Below are 19,281 nucleotides of genomic sequence, written 5' to 3' on the forward strand. Positions count from 1 at the left end.
TTAATTTATATGTATCCCATGCATTTTTCTTCTCTGCCATATGTCTCATTAGTTCATCTGGCATCCATTTAGGCCTAAATCTTGAACAGTATTTCTTAGTTGGTATTTAAAGCCTAGTAGCTTCCAAGATAAGTTCTTTGAATGCTTCCCATTTTGAATTTGCTGTTGGTAACATCATCAGTTGGTCCCACTGTATAGAATTTAAATACTGTCTCAGACCATCGTAGTCGCCTTTACGAAAGCAAAAACTCTTCCCTTTACCCCTGATGGTAGTTACCCCTTTGAGTAATTCCCACTTCAGCACACTGTGATCACTGCCACCTAGTGGTTCGTTTATCTGCAGATTCTTAATGCATGAAGAATCACTACTGATAATCAGATCAAGAGTATTACTCCCTCTAGTTGCCTCCCGAACATGCTGATGTAGAAAACAATCATTCAATAAATCCACAAAAGCCTTGCTAGTGTGTGAGTGACCAACACACAAATTCCAGTCAATATCTGGGAAATTAAAATCCCCCATTATAAGACTCTCTGATTTACTGGCCCACTATTTCCCTGTACAGTTTCTTATTATACTCATCAGAGTCATTAGGCCTACAGCACACTCCTACTCTCAATTTTGATCTCCCAATGCTTATGTCACACCAAACTGACTCGACACTGCACTGTCCAGCGATGTCAACTGGTTTCACTTCCTTGGATATTGTGCATTTCTTAACTAATAGCATAACCCCTCCTCCCTTCCTATCCTTTCTGTACACATTGTACTCCCCAAATTCCAGTTCTGCATTCCTTATATCTGTGTGACACCATGTCTCTGATATCCCAACAATATCTGACTGATGTTTTGAGCAATACCTCAAATTCATCAAATTTATTTACCAAACTCCTAGCATTGGTGTACACGCAAGTATACATGCACTTGTTCCTATTCTTAGCTATCCTAACACAACCCATGTGTTTACTTGTACCGCATGACTCCCAGCAGTCTCTGAAATACCCTGCATCTTGTTTTCCAGGCTGCTGCTCATTCCAATAGAAGCAGTGCAAGAATCACTTTCACCTCTACCAGTGGCTACTGTTAATCTATTAGTCCTTGTATCCCCCACAAACTAGCAGTTTTTCGACCCACCTAACATTGCCTCGATAGCATCAGCAAATATTCTTGTACCCTTTCTATTTTAGTGTATCCCATCCCTGTAGAAGCAGTCTCTTTTTTGTTAACAAATACAGACCAGGCTGAAAAAAATTCTAACCCTTGAGCCTTGCACAATCTTTCCAGGGCCGAATTGATCGGCAAGGCTCTCATCATATACTCCCTCCTATTGTGTCCTGGCAGAATTGCAAGACACTTTCAAATTCAACTCTAATTCGCGGTTTTTTTTTCAACAGTGACCTGTACTTGTCAAGTAATTCCGCCTGTCTCCTTCTCTTAATATCATTAGTGCCAATGTGTACAACTATATCACCTTTTGTGCCCTTAAAAAATGATATCTGCTCTACAATGTCATCAACCTTTGCCCCTGGCAGACATACCCTGGTCCTGTTCCACCTATCCTTTTTACATACCATGTTCCCCGTTTCCCTGACAATAGAGTCATCAACAACTACTAATTCTTGTAGGACCAGCGTATTCTGCCTTGGGGGTTGCCGCTGTGTTGCGTGACCAAGTGCAAGCTCGGGCGTTGATGTGGGCAGCTGAGAGCTTTATGGGCCCCTCAATTTAGATCCTTCGAGGGCATCCACCCTGTTCCTTCAAGCTCTCATATAGACCCATAACAACACTGAGTTGTCGCCCGATTTCCTTACATCGCGCACACACAAAGACATCCCCCATGGCAATATTATGTCCCATACCCAATTGCTTCACAAACATCAAGCAAGCGGTGCATTTTAAAAGGCTGTGATTCAGAGGGCAACTGCCCCCCTCAGTTCTCCCCTGAGCCACAGCACTCCCATTAGCTTGATTGAGCCTTTTGCTTTGCTGCTCTGAGTCATGATTTCAATTTAATTTCAATAAAATTTCAATTTCAGTACAAAATTATAACCCTAAACTTGTATCCCAACACAGTTATAACGCTATATATATTTTTCAGTATCGAGTATTATCTATGAGTTCCAATTCTATAACTTCCGTATCAAGTTATGTATTAATTAATTATGTTACGTTTGTAAAATCTAAGTCATTATATGTATTTAGTTAACTTCATCAAACTCAGGATTGTTTGGTAAACTGCAGCTTTAAAAAATACAATTCATATAATTTCATAGAGAGAGAGAGTCTGATTTCCTTGAATCTGTTAGCATGGAGGATTCCTCAAAACTGGCTAAATGCTGGTTCTATACTTTGGTCAGCATTTTATAGAGTGAAGTAATGCCATCATTTCATTTATGCTACTTTGAGTTAATTAACACTCATAATTCATTCTGACTTATGAGACCTGAATCCTGAGTATTATTACGTCATTGATGAATGTCAATGTAGATGAATACAATCAAGATATTCCATAAGCAAGATCGAAGATCCATTAAGGTCCAAGTTTCGGAACCAAATATTAAAGCTGGCTTAGAGATTATTTCAATAAAGGCAATAAAGGATTGTATATTTTTTTTCTCTTCAATCTTCCTTTAAGAAAATCTTGCTAACCTATCCAAAACCGTCATCCTTTCAACAATCTCTTTCATTATCTTTCTTTGCCCTCTCTTATATTTTATTCTTACACCTGGCAACAGATGTAAGAATAAAATATAAGGGAATTGAGAGGAGACTAAGTACCTGCGAGGTGATCTGATTGAGGCGTTGAAGGCTTTGAATGGATTGAGTAAGCTCAATGCTGATGGTAGTCTGCTCTCGTTCAAACTACACACAGGAGGGAGCATAAATTCAAACAGAGGAAGGATCATTGCAGAATATAGGTTGGAAGTTTGCTTTCAGCCAGCTGGTGGTTGATTGTTGGAACAAACTTCCATCTGTTGCTGTTCCATCAGTGTGAAGATAAGCTTGAATAAATTCAAGTAGAAAAACTATTGAAGGAGTGGGTAGGTGAAATGGGAAGGGTTTTTTTTTTTTTTTTTTGGCTGATATAAGCTTGCTTTCTTGCATCATTTGCCATTACTAATAGTAATAACATTCTCTATTCTCTACCTTAAATACTGAAATGGGCAATAACTTTTGCTATGTTGGAAACATTCTAATTCAACAACCAAACTAAAGAAATCAGATCACATGCAGGGCAAGCAATTAAATAGTAAGGTGAATTTGGAATTAAAAATGAGGCCTTTGGAATATTTAGTCTATATATCTATGTAGAATATAGATATACAGACTAAAATATAGATATATAGATAGTTAACAAAACATAATGAAACAATTAATATTCGAAGTTGCATCATTAGCCACTACTAATGCTAATTGTTGTTTTTTTTTTTTTTTTTTTTAATTTCTTTAACTGTGTAGGTTCCTCTTCCACATAGAAATATAGCATCCAGGTTCAGACTAATTCCAAAAGCATCTGAGATGTGGTGACCACAGAAAACTATCAAAATCAAATGGATATGCAAAGTTAGTAACAAAATAATTTTACAAGTGGCAAAGGCAGATAATAAAGAATGTAGAGAGGAGAAAATTAGCATAATCTGAGAGGTGATAACTACAAAATACCACAAACTGAACTAGAGAGGGAGATGTAGAATCCAGAGGAAGAAGAAATGCATGGATGACTGAACTGAATGCCGACCTCCCTGTTGGAAATGGCACTTAAAGGTTTTCTTCATACACACTCCTAGATTACAGCAATTCCCAATAGCACTAGATACACCAGACTATGATGAACCTAGCACACAAATTTCAACATCAACCAGAACCTAGCCTAGGTGAAAATGGCCTTTCAGAAGAAAGTGGACATAAGATGAATAACCTAACTTCATTTACATAGTTCTAGGAAGATACATCCAACTTTCAGTAAAATCTGCATAAACCAGTGATATGCATACTCTGGGTGTATGTGAAATCTTTTCAGGATTATGCTAGCATATGAAATATAATATCTCTATATAAGCCTAAAACATAATAACGTTTTACGCTAATTTTAGTTTTTATTTACAAAAAGAGATCATCTGAAATACTAATTGCCGACATAATATAGGATGACAGGGATGCTTTAGCGCAGAAAACATATCTGAGGTAAATCACGGAGCCTTCTCTTCCCTCTGAGAGCATGAGAGTTCTGTGATTTGATCGAGTACCAACCGCCGTAATGCGTCTCAAATCTGACAGATAATCGCCGGCACTTTTTATTTATTATTATTATTTTTAAATACCGTCCCCAGTTATTTTGCCCTCGACTCTAGGATTCAGAAGTCGAGTGCAAGATAACTGTGGTGGATGGTTGAAAAAAATGGGTACAACTCGACTCTAAAAAATTCTTGAGGCGGCCCTACTTTTCGAACATGAGGTGAGGGAGAGAAATATTCGTTTTACGCTGAGCTAAGCGCAACTCTAGTTTTAATTTAACTACTTCATCGATAAAATAGTGTTATTTTACTCACCTTTTACCCCATTCCCATATAATACCTGGGAATGATGGACTTTTTGCCATTTCCGGGTTTTCACTACATAAAAAGCGATCATCTTCATTCTCATCCAAGCTGGATGTTGAAGTAATCTGCGACTGGCTAAATTCCATTACACAACATTAAAAAGCAAATTAAACTATGACGATTTTAAGTCCTCCGGAAAATAGAGTCAGCTAAAAACCAAATAAGCACCTTGTAGTTCAAATCTAACTGCACATAATTAACTGAATTCTTCATCGTTGTTTGTCCGAGGAACAAAGTAACGAAACATCATGCACTGCAGCTATATTAACTTGTCAGTTCGGTAAGCCTTTCTTCTCTCTCGAAATTTAAATTTCTTCATAATTATATATAAAGAGTGCTATCTGTTCGGTAGTAAAACATATCTTTACAGTGACTCAGATTACTTTTTTAAAGCGAGAGTAGAAACACGAAAACACACACCCTAAGTAGCGAACAATGTCAGTAGAGTTGTTCGATTATCATCTCCTCCGTCACGACAGGGCGATTCCATTATGATGAGGGAATCAAAGGCGAGAGGCCTAAAGACCCACTTAATCAAAAACAACTCGACGTTATGTATACACAAACTGCTGTATCACAAACTAACACTTGAAGTAATCAAATAACAACCCAACCTATCCAAAATATTCTTAAGAACAATGAGTTGAAGGCTAAAATAATATCATCACAAGAAAACATGAACGAATGGCGACGCTGTCGACGTACACCGAGAATATAGACACGCAAACGGCAGCTCACGCTAACTTAAAATGTGCCCCACGGGAATAGCAGACGACTTCCGATATCCGCCAGTCCGTTCGCTTCTACCCATATGAATAGCTGTCAACACCAGCTGTGGACTGAAATGAATCAGGTGCATTTCATCACATGTCTAAGTCAAAATTACTAATGAAAAACGACATTTTATAACATCATATATACAAAAAAATAATAATACATAAATGCCCTGTTTATACAGTGAGTTGGCAAAAGAGAATCTATTGATATACATATAATAACACCGTTTGGTCAGTAGGTAACAGTCTCCACAAATTTTGTTTTCAATGAAATTGTGAACTCTGGCTGCAGTGGCCAAGAAGTCCACAATTTGTAATTGATTTATTCTACAGATAAACTAGCGTAAATGGTGGGCAATTTTTGGGGTAGCGTATGGGCTCGATCTCGTAATGTGCGTAAGTTATCCCTGCTCTTAGTCATTTATACTGAGTAGTCACTTTATACACCTATCATTTTAAAGATGTGGTGAGCTCCTTCACCAACATCATCATGTGCTCGTACCATGCGATATAAACCGGTGGGTGGACAATTGCACTGATTTGCACACTTACACGGATGTCGTAAGTGTGCAATTCTATGGGCTCTGGGCAGGCTTCTCATGGCAGTCGGTGCCAGACGAGCTGGTATGAGTACCCGAAAACTGCAACCCTGTTGGGGTTTCACGAACGATTCTATCTCGTGTGTGTCGAGATTGGTTCAATAAATTAATAACATCCAGCCAACAGTGATCCACTGGTGGAAACAACTCGTTAATGCAAGCCCAAATAGAGGCTGCCAAAACTGGAATAGGACAACGGAAAGATACAGTTTGTCAAATATTAACCCAGTGCAACAGTGGTAAAGAGGCGTTTCAGAACGCACAACAGGGTTTAAAGACAAGAAAGTTGTTTCCCCTAGTGTTCCACATATGTTGCATGGAATTCAGGCTTGAAGACTTTGGTGGCCACTCCACTTTTCAGTGGCCACCTTCACTCTGAAGAAAAATTCTTTACTAGTTACACTCCATCGGAGGGGGGGGGGATATTACCGTCTATTAGAAAGAACTAAAAGGTATATTGGATCCCCAAAAAGCTGTTATGTACTGCATTACATTGCCCCTCTCCCTAACTTCCCAAATTTCTGCCTATAGTAACTTGTGTTGAAGCAACACTTCGATATGCAAAAACTCGTTAGAACATGGACTCAGTGGAAGTCCATGTTCTGGAGGCCTCATTTTAGTAAAGATGTAGAGTTGCTTGAGCATGTATAGAGAAGGACAAGATTGATGAGGTGAATGAAGGGGTCCACTTACCAAGAAAGGCTTAAGTTCTGCAAATTGCAGTGGCTGGAGACTAGACACCTATGAGATTATCTGATTGAGGTGTACAAGGCTTTGAATAGGTTGAGTACGCTGAATTCTGATGGGAGTCTTCCGCTTGCTCAGATTAGGAACCTGAGGAGGAATAAATTCAAATTGAGGAAAGACAGTTGTAGAATAGATGTGTGGAAATTTGCATTTAGCCAGCGGGTGGTTAATTGCTGGAATACACTTCCATCTGTCGTTGTGGAAGTTGATAGCTTAAATAAATTCAAGGAGGAACTGGACAAACTTTTAGAGGGAATGAGTGTGTGAAATGTTTTTTTTTTTTTTTTTTTTTTTTTTTTAATGGCCGACACTACATAAGCTCATACACTTGCTTTCTTGTATCACATGCCTCCATTACATGGTTGTTACATACTGGTGGGTTCTCCAGCAGACAAATGTCTTCTAGAGAACAGAAAAGGAGATGCCCTTAAACTGAGAAAGTCTCAGTTTTATGATTTCCTTAGCAGATGTTGTCTTCGTAACTACTTGAAGGAAATAGTGACAGCAATGGCAACACCTTATAAATACTATGAATAGACTTCCCAATAAATCTAAAAAAAATTGGTCCAGACGGCTTTCTTCTATAGAAGGGACTCCACAATAAAAGAGCCCCTTTTATCAATCTTTAATCAGAAATTAAATTCCGGAACAATCCCGACAATGGGGAATCACTACAGAGTACAACCCATACCCAAAAGGAGAAAGCCTAAGGACTTCAAGACCGATCTCAGGCTGCTATTTATTAAAAGTGTTTGAAAAATCTATCTTATCAGTACTGGTCGACCAATGTTTGTCTCATAGACCTAAACATCTTCATATTGTGATCCCAAAAGATCTACATATACAAACCTATTGGACACCCTATTTAAAATTCAAACTGCTCTCATGTAAATCTTTCTCAAATTGCTTTCTCAGTAAATCTCAGCTGGACGTCATCTTCCTTGATATTTCAGCTGCTTATGATAAGCTCTCAATTTCCGCTCTCATTTACATTCCAGGAAGCCTGTTAAAAACCATTAATCTCATCCTTACACCAAGGATGAGGTTGATGCCATAAATCCTTCCAACAGGAGCGTTATAACGAGGGGAGTACCGCAGGGAGGTGTCCTGTCCGATTTGTTGTTCACCGTGGCCCTTGAACCTTTCCTAGCACAGGTACACTGATTTCTCATCATATACAGATGACCTCAAATTATAAATAACATCAAAAGAAAGACCCTGAACAAACTCATCTCATAAATCAACGAATCGCCGTCCTGATCAACAGTCTCGTAGTCCATCTATTGCAAATAGGTCTGGAGCTAAACATATCTAAGTCAGTTCAAATCACCTTTACAAAGAAGAGAATCAAGACTGATATCAGAGCCTATCACAACGGAGCCCAGATAAGGAAAGTGAAGTCTCACACTGACCTCGGCTTGATTTGGGATGAGTGCCTCACTTTCAGAACCATTTTTCGACCATGAAAACGAAGACTTTCTCGGCGGTGTGAGTGATTCGACAAGAGCTGATGGGGTTACTCAACGTCGACGGAGGATACGTCCAACGGTGCCTACAACCCATCGCATTATATGCATCAACAATGTGGTCTTCTGCCCCGACGTCGTATATAAACAGATTCCTGGCAGTAGTGTACTGGGTCACGGGGAACGCATTCACCATCTCCAGGGCTGTTTTATATACCAACCTAAATATCACTCCATGGAGAGTTCACATAGCATCCAGGAATATTCTTCTTCTGTCTCAGATGCTAACTGGTGCGATTGACGCCACCAGGCTTTATGGAGTTATTGCTACGCCATGTGCTGGACGCAGTAATGAGAACCCCTACTTACCGTTGCATTCTATACTGTCCAACCTCTGCTATCTGAAGAACTTCTTTCCGAACAACGCAGTCAACATTTTTAATTCATTGGCAATAGACCCTGTGAAATACTGTGAAGGCAAGCATCAGGATCATCTAGACAAGATGATGCTGCTGCTTGCCTGAGCCCACAGAGTTAAGTGCTTGAACTATAGAAGTATAAAGAAGCTAGAAACTTGAACTTTATAAAGATGGAAAATACCAACATATAAAATAACCGTTGGACATATACTTTTATATGACACTGAATAATTTCCTCTTCTAATTTTGTCGATAATTGCATTCTTTAAATAATACTGTAAATGGTTTGCACTTTTATAAATATTATTGTAAAAATTGCTATTCCTGCATTTTTGTACATCCTTCTAGCTGATTGGCCGTGTAAAAGGGGTGAAAGCAATCACTTGCTACAATAATAAACGGATTTAATAATAATAATGATGGTTACCGGAATAAGAAGCAATTTGATCTAAACAGATCCCTGATTTGCTAGTCTGGTTTGATGGCTGTAAGTCAAGCTGGAACGGACAGCCCACTAGCTGGATATCGATGAAGTGGCGTTGTTTTTCTTGAGGAAAACTAGGTCTAATTTTTAGGACATCACTCTGATAACGGAGTTCAACCTTTACCTGCCAGCCTCTTCAAAGGAGCCAATAAGCCAAAATGCGAACAATAGTCGTTGTTGGGTGTTAGGAACATCGGTAACTAAGACTATGTTGTTCCGTGTAAATTGCTTGTGTCCTGTTGTCTCGACGAAAAACCAGAGTTTCTGGGAGAAAAAAAACCTTGCTACCCTCGCCCGAGATCGACTAACTCAGCACATTGTGAAAAAAAAAAAAAAAAAAATCAAAAATTCCTCCCGTTATCAACGAGATTCGAACTGAGGTATTTTCTACCAGGTGTGGGGAGGATGGCGATCCTAACAACTGTGCTACCCACAAGGGCATGCGAGCAATAGCACATGCCTATTGATCCAAGGTCATGAGAGCATTGGAAGTTCTGCATGATATGCCAGAGGTTTCTCAAGTATTGGGTATGTTGAGGGTTTAATGGCTCCTGGGATTTTCCCATCTCCGCGTACGTTCTCTGTATCGAGTGACAGTGCCCTGTCAATGCCAGAGGTTTGACAGTGTGTGGGTCATGTAGAATGTGGTGCCAATTGTTCATCTGGCCTGTCAGCCACCGGGCACCTAGTGGGGCCCGATGTTACCATACCCAGCGACGGGGACGCCGGCCGGATGTACCAATAAGACTAATTGTACTCTGGCAGATCCTGCCACCTACTTTCCTAAGATTTCAGTAGTAAGACCTTAAAAAAAAAAAAAAAAATTTTCGCGGTTTGCTTAATAATTTTGTTTATACGATTTGTTTAAACATTGAATGGGATTTTTGCTGAATGAGTTTCTCTAGAGGTCTAATAGTTCGAGCAGTAATTTTGACGTATTAGATTTGGACCGGTGGGGTAATACGCTGTGCAGGAAACGTTTTGGGACGGGAGGCAGAAAACTGGGTGGGATAGAAGTAGAAGGAAGGGACCGATAGGGAAGGTAGTCCCTCGTTTTTCAGTAGGCATGCCCATGCCACACCAGAAGGAAAAGGGGGGTGGCGGGAGGGGGAGTAGATGTCCAGCCCCGTTTGCCAGATGATCTTCCTCGACTTTCAGGAGAACCGTCCAAGGTTTAAGAGTATGTTCGTTCCAGTCCTTGTATTTGGGTAGTCCTTTCAAGAGTCACCACACCACAGAGCACTCAGTGGTGCACGGGGAAAGAAACCGTTTGTCGTTACCATTTAGTAATTGCGGTTTTGTCTAGTCCAGTTTTCTGGTTGTTGTCTTGTCTGGCTTCACCTTGGAAAGGTTGGTGAGAACGTAGTCATTTTGTTGTTTTTCTGTATCACCATTTTTATGTCACTCTATGCAAGGCGATGATTGTTCTGAGCCTGGTGAACAGCTGATGAGCAAAGTTTGTTAGTGCTCCATATTCTTCACTCGAGTCCAGCAAATGTGATTCCATATTTTTTGGGAAGTACTTTATTGTAGTCATTAACCTACATCGTAAGTCCTCATAGTTTGGGTAGTTATACATGACGTATGTACAACTCTCCGCTTCACCACATGCGCATCTCGGGTCTTCTTCCAATCCCATCTGGGCCAGCTTTTCTTTGAAGGTGCCATGGCCTGTCAGTACATATGTTGTGTGAAGTCCTGGTTTGAACCAAGTGGGCGTTTGCAGGAATATTTTCCCCAGGTCCGGAATGAATTTTTTTGTAATACAGCCTTTGGTGGTTTCAGTCCAACGACGTTGCCAGATCCATGTGAGGTGGTTCTGAAGCCTATTCTTTTCCTCTTTACATGGCGTGCTGTTGTTAACCATGTAATCTAGGAAGGTGCAGGGAAGTCCCTTCACTATATGGTATATACATATTCATTAGCATTAGTAGAGGCATTTGATGCAAGAAAGCAAGCTTATGCAGCATCAGCCAAAAAAAAAAAAAAAAAAAAACCACTTCCACTTCACCCCTCTGTTCGTTCAAAATACCTGTCCAGCTGAGCCTTAAACTTATTTAGGCTATCAACCTCCACCACAAGGGATGGCAGTCTGTTCCACCAACCAACCACCCGCTGGCTAAAGGCAAATTTCCGCACGTCTATCCTACATCTGTCTTTCCTCAATTTGAATTTATGCCCTCTCAGGTGATTTTTCTGAGCTAGAGGAAGAATCCCATCAGCATTGAGCATGCTTAAACCATTCAAGGCTTTATACACCTCTATCAGATCACCTCGCTGGTGCCTAGTCTCCAGACACTGTAATTTGCAAAACTTAAGCCTTTCTTCGTAAGAGCACCCCTTTGTTCCATTCACTAATCTTGTTGCCCTTCTCTGTACTCGTTCCAGCAGCTCTACATCCTTCTTGAAATGAGGCCTCCAGACCTGTATACAGTACTCTAGGTGTGGCCTGACCATTGCCTTATACAATGGAATAATCACCTCCTTATCCCTGCTGGAAAAATTCCTGTATATCATTGACAATACTCCATGAGCTACTCTTGCAGCTCGTCTGCACTGCTCAGAGAACTTCATATCAGCCTGCACAATCACCCCCAAGTCCCTTTCATTCTCTACCACTGTCACTGTAGTACCACAGGGTTGATACGTTGCTCTGGGGTTGCTGTTTCCCATGTGTAGTACTTTACATTTGTCAATGTTAAACTTCATTTGCCACCTCTCAGCCCATCTGCTCAACCTTTCCAGATCCTGTTGCAGCAGCATAGTGTCAGTAGTGTCCTTGACAACCCTTCCAACCTTTGTATCATCTGCAAACTTGGACATTAAGCTTGATATACCATCATCAATATCATTTATAAATACAGAAAACAATAATGGACCCAACACTGAGCCCTGAGGGACTCCACTAATAACATTAGTCCACAATGAGCAGTGTCCATTGATTACCACTCTCTGTCTTCTCCCCCTCAACCACCCCTTTATCCATAGCAGCGATTTGCCTCCAATGTCACACTGCTCCAATTTGTGTAGCAGTCTTCCATGTGCAACAGTATCAAAAGCCTTTCTAAGATCCAAGTATATAATATCAAAGTTATTCCCTGCATCCAGTTCTTTTGTGACTGCATCATAGTATCCAATCAAGTTGGTCAGGCAAGACTTCCCCTTAACAAAACCATGCTGTGTCTGAGCTATAACTGAAGTCTTGTCTAAATGATCCTGCAGTGCTTCTTTAACCAGTGCCTCCATTAATTTTCCTGGAACAGAAGTTAAGCTCACAGGTCTATAATTACTTGTGTCAGCCTTTGATCCTCCTTTGTGAATTGGGGTCACATTTGCACATTTCCAGTCTATGGGTACCTCCCCTGAGTCCAAGGAAGCTCTCATAATTATGGCTAAGGGTTTGCTTACTTCCTTTGCTGCCTCCTTTAATATAACTGGATAGATCCCATCCACCCCGGGTGCCTTTCTTGTGTTTATCTTCAACAGTTTCTCCTCCACTTTACTCCCAGTTATTTCAAGATTCTGTAGCTTACTGCTAGAGTTGAATACACCTCTGGCATTCCCCTTGCTGAATAACTCCTCGTGTGAATGTCGATGCAAAATATTCATTTAGTTTGTTAGCTACCTGAGCAGGATCATCAACAGTTGACCCATCAATATCAAGTGGACCAATCTGATTCATCCCCTTGCTTCTAGAGTTTACATAAGTAAAGAACTCTTTGCTGTTTTTCTTTGCATCCCTTGCCAAGGATTTCTCGTAATCTGCCTTCGCCTGCCTAACCTCCTTTGTAACTTGGTTGCATATCAACTTGTATCTATCATAGGCTTCTGTGTCATGTGTTAATTTGTAAGTATCCCATGCATTTTTCTTCTCTGCCATATGCCTCATTAGTTCATCTGACATCCATTTTGGCCTAAACCTTGAACAATATTTCTTAGTTGGTATGTAAAGCCTAGTAGCTTCCAAGATAAGTTCTTTGAATGCTTCCCATTTTGAATTTGCTGTTGGTAACATCATCAGTTGGTCCCACTGTATAGAATTTAAATACTGTCTCAGTCCATCGTAGTCGCCTTTACGGAAGCAATAACCCTTCCCTTTACCCCTAATGGTAGTTACCTCTTTCAGTAAATCCCACTTCAGCACACTGTGATCACTGCCACCTAGTGGTTCATTTATCTGCAGATTCTTAATGCATGAAGAATCACTGCTGATAATCAAATCAAGAGTATTACTCCCTCTAGTTGCCTCACGAACATGCTGATGTAGAAAACAATCATCCAATAAATCCACAAAAGCCCTGCTAGTGTGTGAGTAACCAGCCCCCAAATTCCAGTCAATATCTGGGAAATTAAAATCTCCCATTATAAGACTCTCTGATTTACTGGCCCACTATTTCCCTGTACAGTTCCTTATTATACTCATCAGAGTCATTAGGCCTATAGCACACTCCTACTCTCAATTTTGATCTCCCAATGCTTATGTCACACCAAACTGACTCAACACTGCACTGTCCAGCGATGTCGACTGGCTTCACTTCCTTGGTTTTTATGTGTTTCTTAACTAATAGCATAACCCCTCCCCCCTTCCTATCCTGTCTATCCTTTCTGTAGACGTTGTACTCCCCAAATTGCATTTCTGCATCCCTTATATCTGTGTGACACCACGTCTCTGATATCCCAACAATATCTGCCTTCGATGTTTTGAGCAATACCTCAAATTCATCAAATTTATTTACTAAACTCCTAGCATTGGTGTACACGCAAGTATACCTGCACCTGTTTCTATTCTTAGCTACCCTAACACAACCCATGTGTTTACTTGTAGCGCAATGGCTCCCAGCAGTCTCTGAAATACCATGCATCTTGTTTTTCAGGCTTCTGCTCATTCTGATAGAAGCAGTGCAAGAATCTCTTTCACCTCTGCCAGTGGCTACTGTCAATCTATTGGTCTTTGTCTCCCCCCAAGCTAGCAGTTTTCCCGACCCACCTAACACTACCTCGATAGCATCAGCAAATATTCTTGCACCCTTTCTATTTAAGTGTATCCCATCCCTGATTTGATTCCACTGTTTGCAATTTCCAAGTCCAGGGGTAGGGCCCCCGCCAGGACCTACAGGGCATTAGTGCTTGTGGTGCTACAGGCTCGCGTGATAGTGAGCAACACAGTTTTTTGAATTGCGTCCAGGGTTCTCAGATTTACAACCATTACTGTTTTGGTGTACCAAGCCAGAGCTGAGTACAAGATGGCTGGGAAGAAGACTGTTTTATAATATAGGTTGAGGGTATATTTTGATAACCCCCAGTCCCGTCGTGTGATTCTTGCTAGTAGGCCAGTGTATCTTTGTAATGCAGCCTTTCCTACAACTTTTCAGCTGCGCTCTTTCTATAGAGGTCATTGCCAGAGTAGGCAGAGCACTGATTCTTGTTTTCGCTAGATAAACAAATTCGCATCAAGATATACTGAGTGGTTACTATATTAGATGAGTGAAATGGGAATCCTGGCTTACAACGCTTACTCGTCATTGCAGGTACACCTACCTAATAGCGACTAAGTCCCTCTTTAGCCTTCAGGGCATCTTGAATTCGTTGGGCAAGACTCAACGAAAGAAATGAAGTATGCCACAGGGAAGTTGCAGACTACTACTTCGAAAATCTCGTTCCACCTAATCTCACAGGTACTCAATTGGATTGAGATCTGGTGATGGTGGAGGTCACTACGGCAGGCTGAATTCACTCCCATGCTCTTCTCACATTCAATGTCACTTCAAACCTCCATCTTGTCCATTCCAGATCTATACAATTCTAAAAGTCTAATTAGATGTCTTGTGATATGGCACATGAAGACTTTGGTAGTCACTCCACTTTGGAGTGGCCACCAAACGTTGGAAGAACCTGTTTGCAGATTGATACACTGCAGCCATGAAGGGATGCACCTTAATGCCACACGAAGACAGTAAGCAAGAAAATATCAGCTCCTTCGCAAATTGGAAGGTCTGAATCAAATTTCGGCAGTGACATTTACTGCTTTGGATTTTCTTCACGCATGGCTGTAACAACAGGATTATTCTTTGTAGGACTGCATTTGGCCAGCTCAATATGCTGCAACTGCTGAAGGTATCCATTGGACAAATTCATCAGAGCAGCACTAAGAATCGATGCCGCTCCCATTAGGTTGTCCACTGGACCACGAACCCCTACTGAGACATGCTTAGCATCCATGAATTATAGGTACTGAGTGACGCACGGTCAGAGTGCTCTATTTAAAAAACATATATTTCACATTAGAACAACATGCATATTATTATTAGCCATATGGTGCAAGGAAGTCTGAGGCTTGTGCTGCACAAGAACAAAAAAATTCCCGAGTTACCCTGAGAGAGAGAGAGAGAGAGAGAGAGAGAGAGAGAGAGAGAGAGAGAGAGAGAGAGAGAGAGAGAGAGAGAGAAAGAAATGATGATATACAGCTCAGGACCCTGGGTGTGCCAAGCCCATGCTCACAATATATGCTCATGTCCATCAGTTACTACCTGTGCACAATTTCAGTTCGATTTACAAAGGGTTAAGTGCAAAACTCAACTATACCTCAACTTTTATACACCACTGTATACTAGTTGCAAGAATACTTATTGGAATCGTAACACAGATTATTCCTAACGGTCATAAGGGAAGAGATATTACGGATTTTATACTTAATACATCATGATTAAAAAAAAAAAAGCTAGGGGAGGGGGGGGAGAAGGCGAAAAAACAAAACAAAACAAAAACGTCGCTGATGGGTAGTTAACAAGTGAAATACATGTCCTTTGAACATTTTACCGTTCTAGTGGAGGAATTTTGTTACCTTTGATATTCTGCCATTACATAAGAAGTTTGAACCTTCTTGAAAGAATCAAGAAACTTTGGTGAAATTTAATATTCAAGAGGGCACACAAACGTGTGCATGTTACTGAAAACTTCATTATTTGCTAATTATATTTTATTAGGGCAGAATCGGAGGTGAGCTACTGAGGCGATTATGCAAGGTCCCATGTTCTCTCAAAAGTACATTTTAAAAATTTTAAAATTAATTATTTTTTGTTTGTTTTCATACTATCAGAACCAACCGGTGTTTCTTGGCGTAAGTGAAGTTGCACTTATTTCTGGTGGGTTTCCATGAAATAAGTTCCTCGTAACAGAGAAACTTATTTCATGGGATTTCATGCTTATAAATAATTTTAGCCTAATTAATTAAATCAAACAAATGACGAACCATTGGGACGCGCACAATGAGTAGCATGCATAGGGGGCCATAACGACACGCATCCATGCATTTGTATATAAAAAAATAAATAGGAAACTTTTATTAAAGAGAAATTTGTGTTATGGTTTCTCGATTTCGTCTGTTGTGTGCAAAATTATGTAGCGCCATACAGTAGTAGTGGCATGTGATGCAAGAAAGCAAGCTAATGTATGTATCATCAGCTGGGGGGGGGGAATTCACACATCCATTGTAAGTTTCGGCTTATTTATTTTAGTATTAAATGATGCAAAGAAACAAAAGTACACAGCATCAGCCAAAAAAAAAAAAAAAAAACCTACATCACTCATCCTATATCATTCGCAAAGTATCAACCAGGAATCAAGTTTATGATATTAACCGGAATTTAATATCAGGCTATTAACCAGTACTGAACCAGTACTGTAATGGATAAAAGGGCTTAAAGTGCGTTTTTTTTTTTTTTTTTTTTTAATTACTTGGGGTATATGTAATCAAATATACACGTAAGTGGGGGTTTCTTTAACGCTTATTAAGAAACAAAACAATTTTTATGATAGTATGCTATTATACCAGCGTTTCCCAAACTGTGTTCCGTGAAAAAATAGTGATTAATAAATTTTTTTTTTTTTTTTTTTTCAATTTAAGTTTTGTATATTTGACGCGTACAACATTTTTTGTATCAGTAGCGATATTTTATGTTTTTATTTTCACTTTGTTTTCAAAAATAAAATATATTTGAGGATTAATTATGTATATTTTATTTCAAAACCAAAAACCAAATAGCTAAAAAAGAATATTACGTGTTCCGTAAATATATTGTAAGGTAAAGTGTCCCGTGATCAAAAAAGAGTTTGGCAAACGCTGCTACACAGAGTATGGAGCTGAAACTGAGCAGGGAAACTTAAATCACTGTGATATCAAGTTGCACGGAAAAATATTTATCAGGCTTCAACAGATGAGAACTTATATTTCTCAAATCCCCACTTCTCTCAAATAACGTTATAACTTACATTACGTAAAAACCACCAGGAACTCACTCTTTAAGGCATAAAATCAAGAAAACGATGTTTCCAGTCTCCACAAATTTCTACGATAGACACAAAAATCAATATGGAAAATTATGATAATAATAAATAAATACCTACTTTGGATAATCCAGATAATCTGCCACATCCATACGTTCCATTTTGCAAGATGTTTTTCACTACACAACAGTCAATTATTTCTGCTGGAACATTCAAGTTTAAGTGCACAACCATTAGCTTTTACAAGTAGATCAATAACCCAGGATATTCGATAAGGATGTTCACAAGGGAAAATCAACATTACTGAAATCAAACTTTCTTTCAGTTTTAAATAATTAAATCTTGGAAGTGTTCAAGAAGACAAATGCCTCGTCGGGCAAGTAGGTCAGCGTTTTCGGTTGGCTAATAATGGTGTGCGCAACACTGCGAGAATTCTAGCAGGGAGATATTGGAATGTGGACGAAAAATCGTAAGAGGTGAAATAGAAATGTGAATTAAATGATTTATTATATGTAAGGTCAGAACCAACAAAGGAATGGAGAAATGGAGGTTTGATACAGGGGGCTCCCTAAACATACGTTACAATTACTCTTTCCTTGTATCTTGTTATAACAAAAAGCTAACTGTGGTCCTGCGGACGCCAGAGCGCTCGCTCCAAGAACATTGCCATGAAAAATACATGGCCAACGAAGCAGCTACGATGGTCAAGAACTCTCCTGATCCCTTATCCCAAGATATCACTGCACGTCCTGCTTACGGTGGAAGGAAAAATATCTTATAGTTCATTTAGCGTTTTTCAGTATAAAAAAATAGGCGGATAATCATTTCCACAATAGCATCAATGATAACGAAAAATAGCTTAAACATAAGGCTATATAATACCTACCTAAGCTTTATTTTTCGAATGAGGTTGCTTTGGGAGTTTCTCATAGTATTTTCAAGATCGCAGATACTGAAAACTATTAGTTATGATAACATAATTCTGTTAAGCCACTGGTTTATAATTAGCTTAGCAATAAAAACAGTGGAGAGCTAGCGAAAGATGCCAGTGCCACATACTGCGATACGATTATGAACTACAAGAAATAAAAAAGTCGCAAATACATTTAATAAATTGCAAGTTATACTAACATGCAATAATTAACTTCATTAGCATAATTATAAAAATAAACATCTTTTAACGAGATATGTCATTCCTTCTGGGTTAAAGGATAACAGTAATTTACTTTATTAATGCATTTCTAGTTCGCAACCCTATCGGCATACCTCGATGATTGCTTAAGCATTACTTAAGCAATCATCGAGGTATGCCGATGGTCACATGTGTTTAATAATCAGACAAGAAACGTGTATACAAAGTTAAGATACCATATTTCACACAAGGCTGCTCCAAGTACATAACTGCTAGCCTTGGTTCCAGATAAACATGTTGTCCACTTAAATGTAGATAATATTCACAGTTAGGGGTTAGGTGGCCAGAAGGTCATTTTTAAAAGGAAAAATGTTCTCTTTATTAGTTCAGATGTTTAGTTCGTTCTCTCTCCTCTTTTTTCTTAGAAATTTTCTTTTGTCTTCTTTTTATAATTTTGCGATAACAAAATAAGAGTTAAAGAAATAAGATAATTAATACTCAGTTATTACATAAGTGTAATTGAGGAAGGGCAGCACTGTATACTGCACATTAGAAGAGAAAACCATAACGAAACTACCTAAGCTATAATTTCGAAGAGCTTGTATTTTTCACAGAAAAAAAAAAAAGGGAAAAAAGCAGAATATAAGTATTACATTTAAAGTTTCATTCATTGTTTTTAACTGAATATTAGCATTAGTTGAGCCATATGATGCAAGAAAGCAAGCTTATGGAGCATCAGCCAAAAAAATAAAAAATAAAATAAATAAATAAAA

The 19,281-nt window shown here is 39.3% G+C and overlaps 1 protein-coding gene across 2 annotated transcripts in view; it reads right to left on the reverse strand.

The window, feature by feature from the left end:
• The window catches only part of LOC150087906 (ecotropic viral integration site 5 ortholog-like), a 293,698-nt gene that overhangs the window by 185,543 nt on the left and 88,874 nt on the right, over positions 1-19,281 (reverse strand). Inside the window, exon 1 of one of the 2 annotated variants that reach the window (XM_090369262.1) lies at positions 4,552-5,258. The exons of the other annotated variant lie outside the window; for it this stretch is intronic. Coding sequence (XP_090225388.1) covers positions 4,552-4,688 — 137 coding nt within the window. The 5' untranslated portion in view covers positions 4,689-5,258. Of the gene's footprint in view, positions 1-4,551; positions 5,259-19,281 lie in introns of those variants that run through there. 2 annotated transcript variants of the gene reach the window in all.

The sequence above is a fragment of the Mastigoproctus giganteus genome, chromosome 3, assembly GCF_048544385.1.
Source record: "Mastigoproctus giganteus isolate SK-2022 chromosome 3, ASM4854438v1, whole genome shotgun sequence".
Classification (NCBI taxonomy): Eukaryota; Metazoa; Arthropoda; class Arachnida; order Uropygi; family Thelyphonidae; genus Mastigoproctus; species Mastigoproctus giganteus.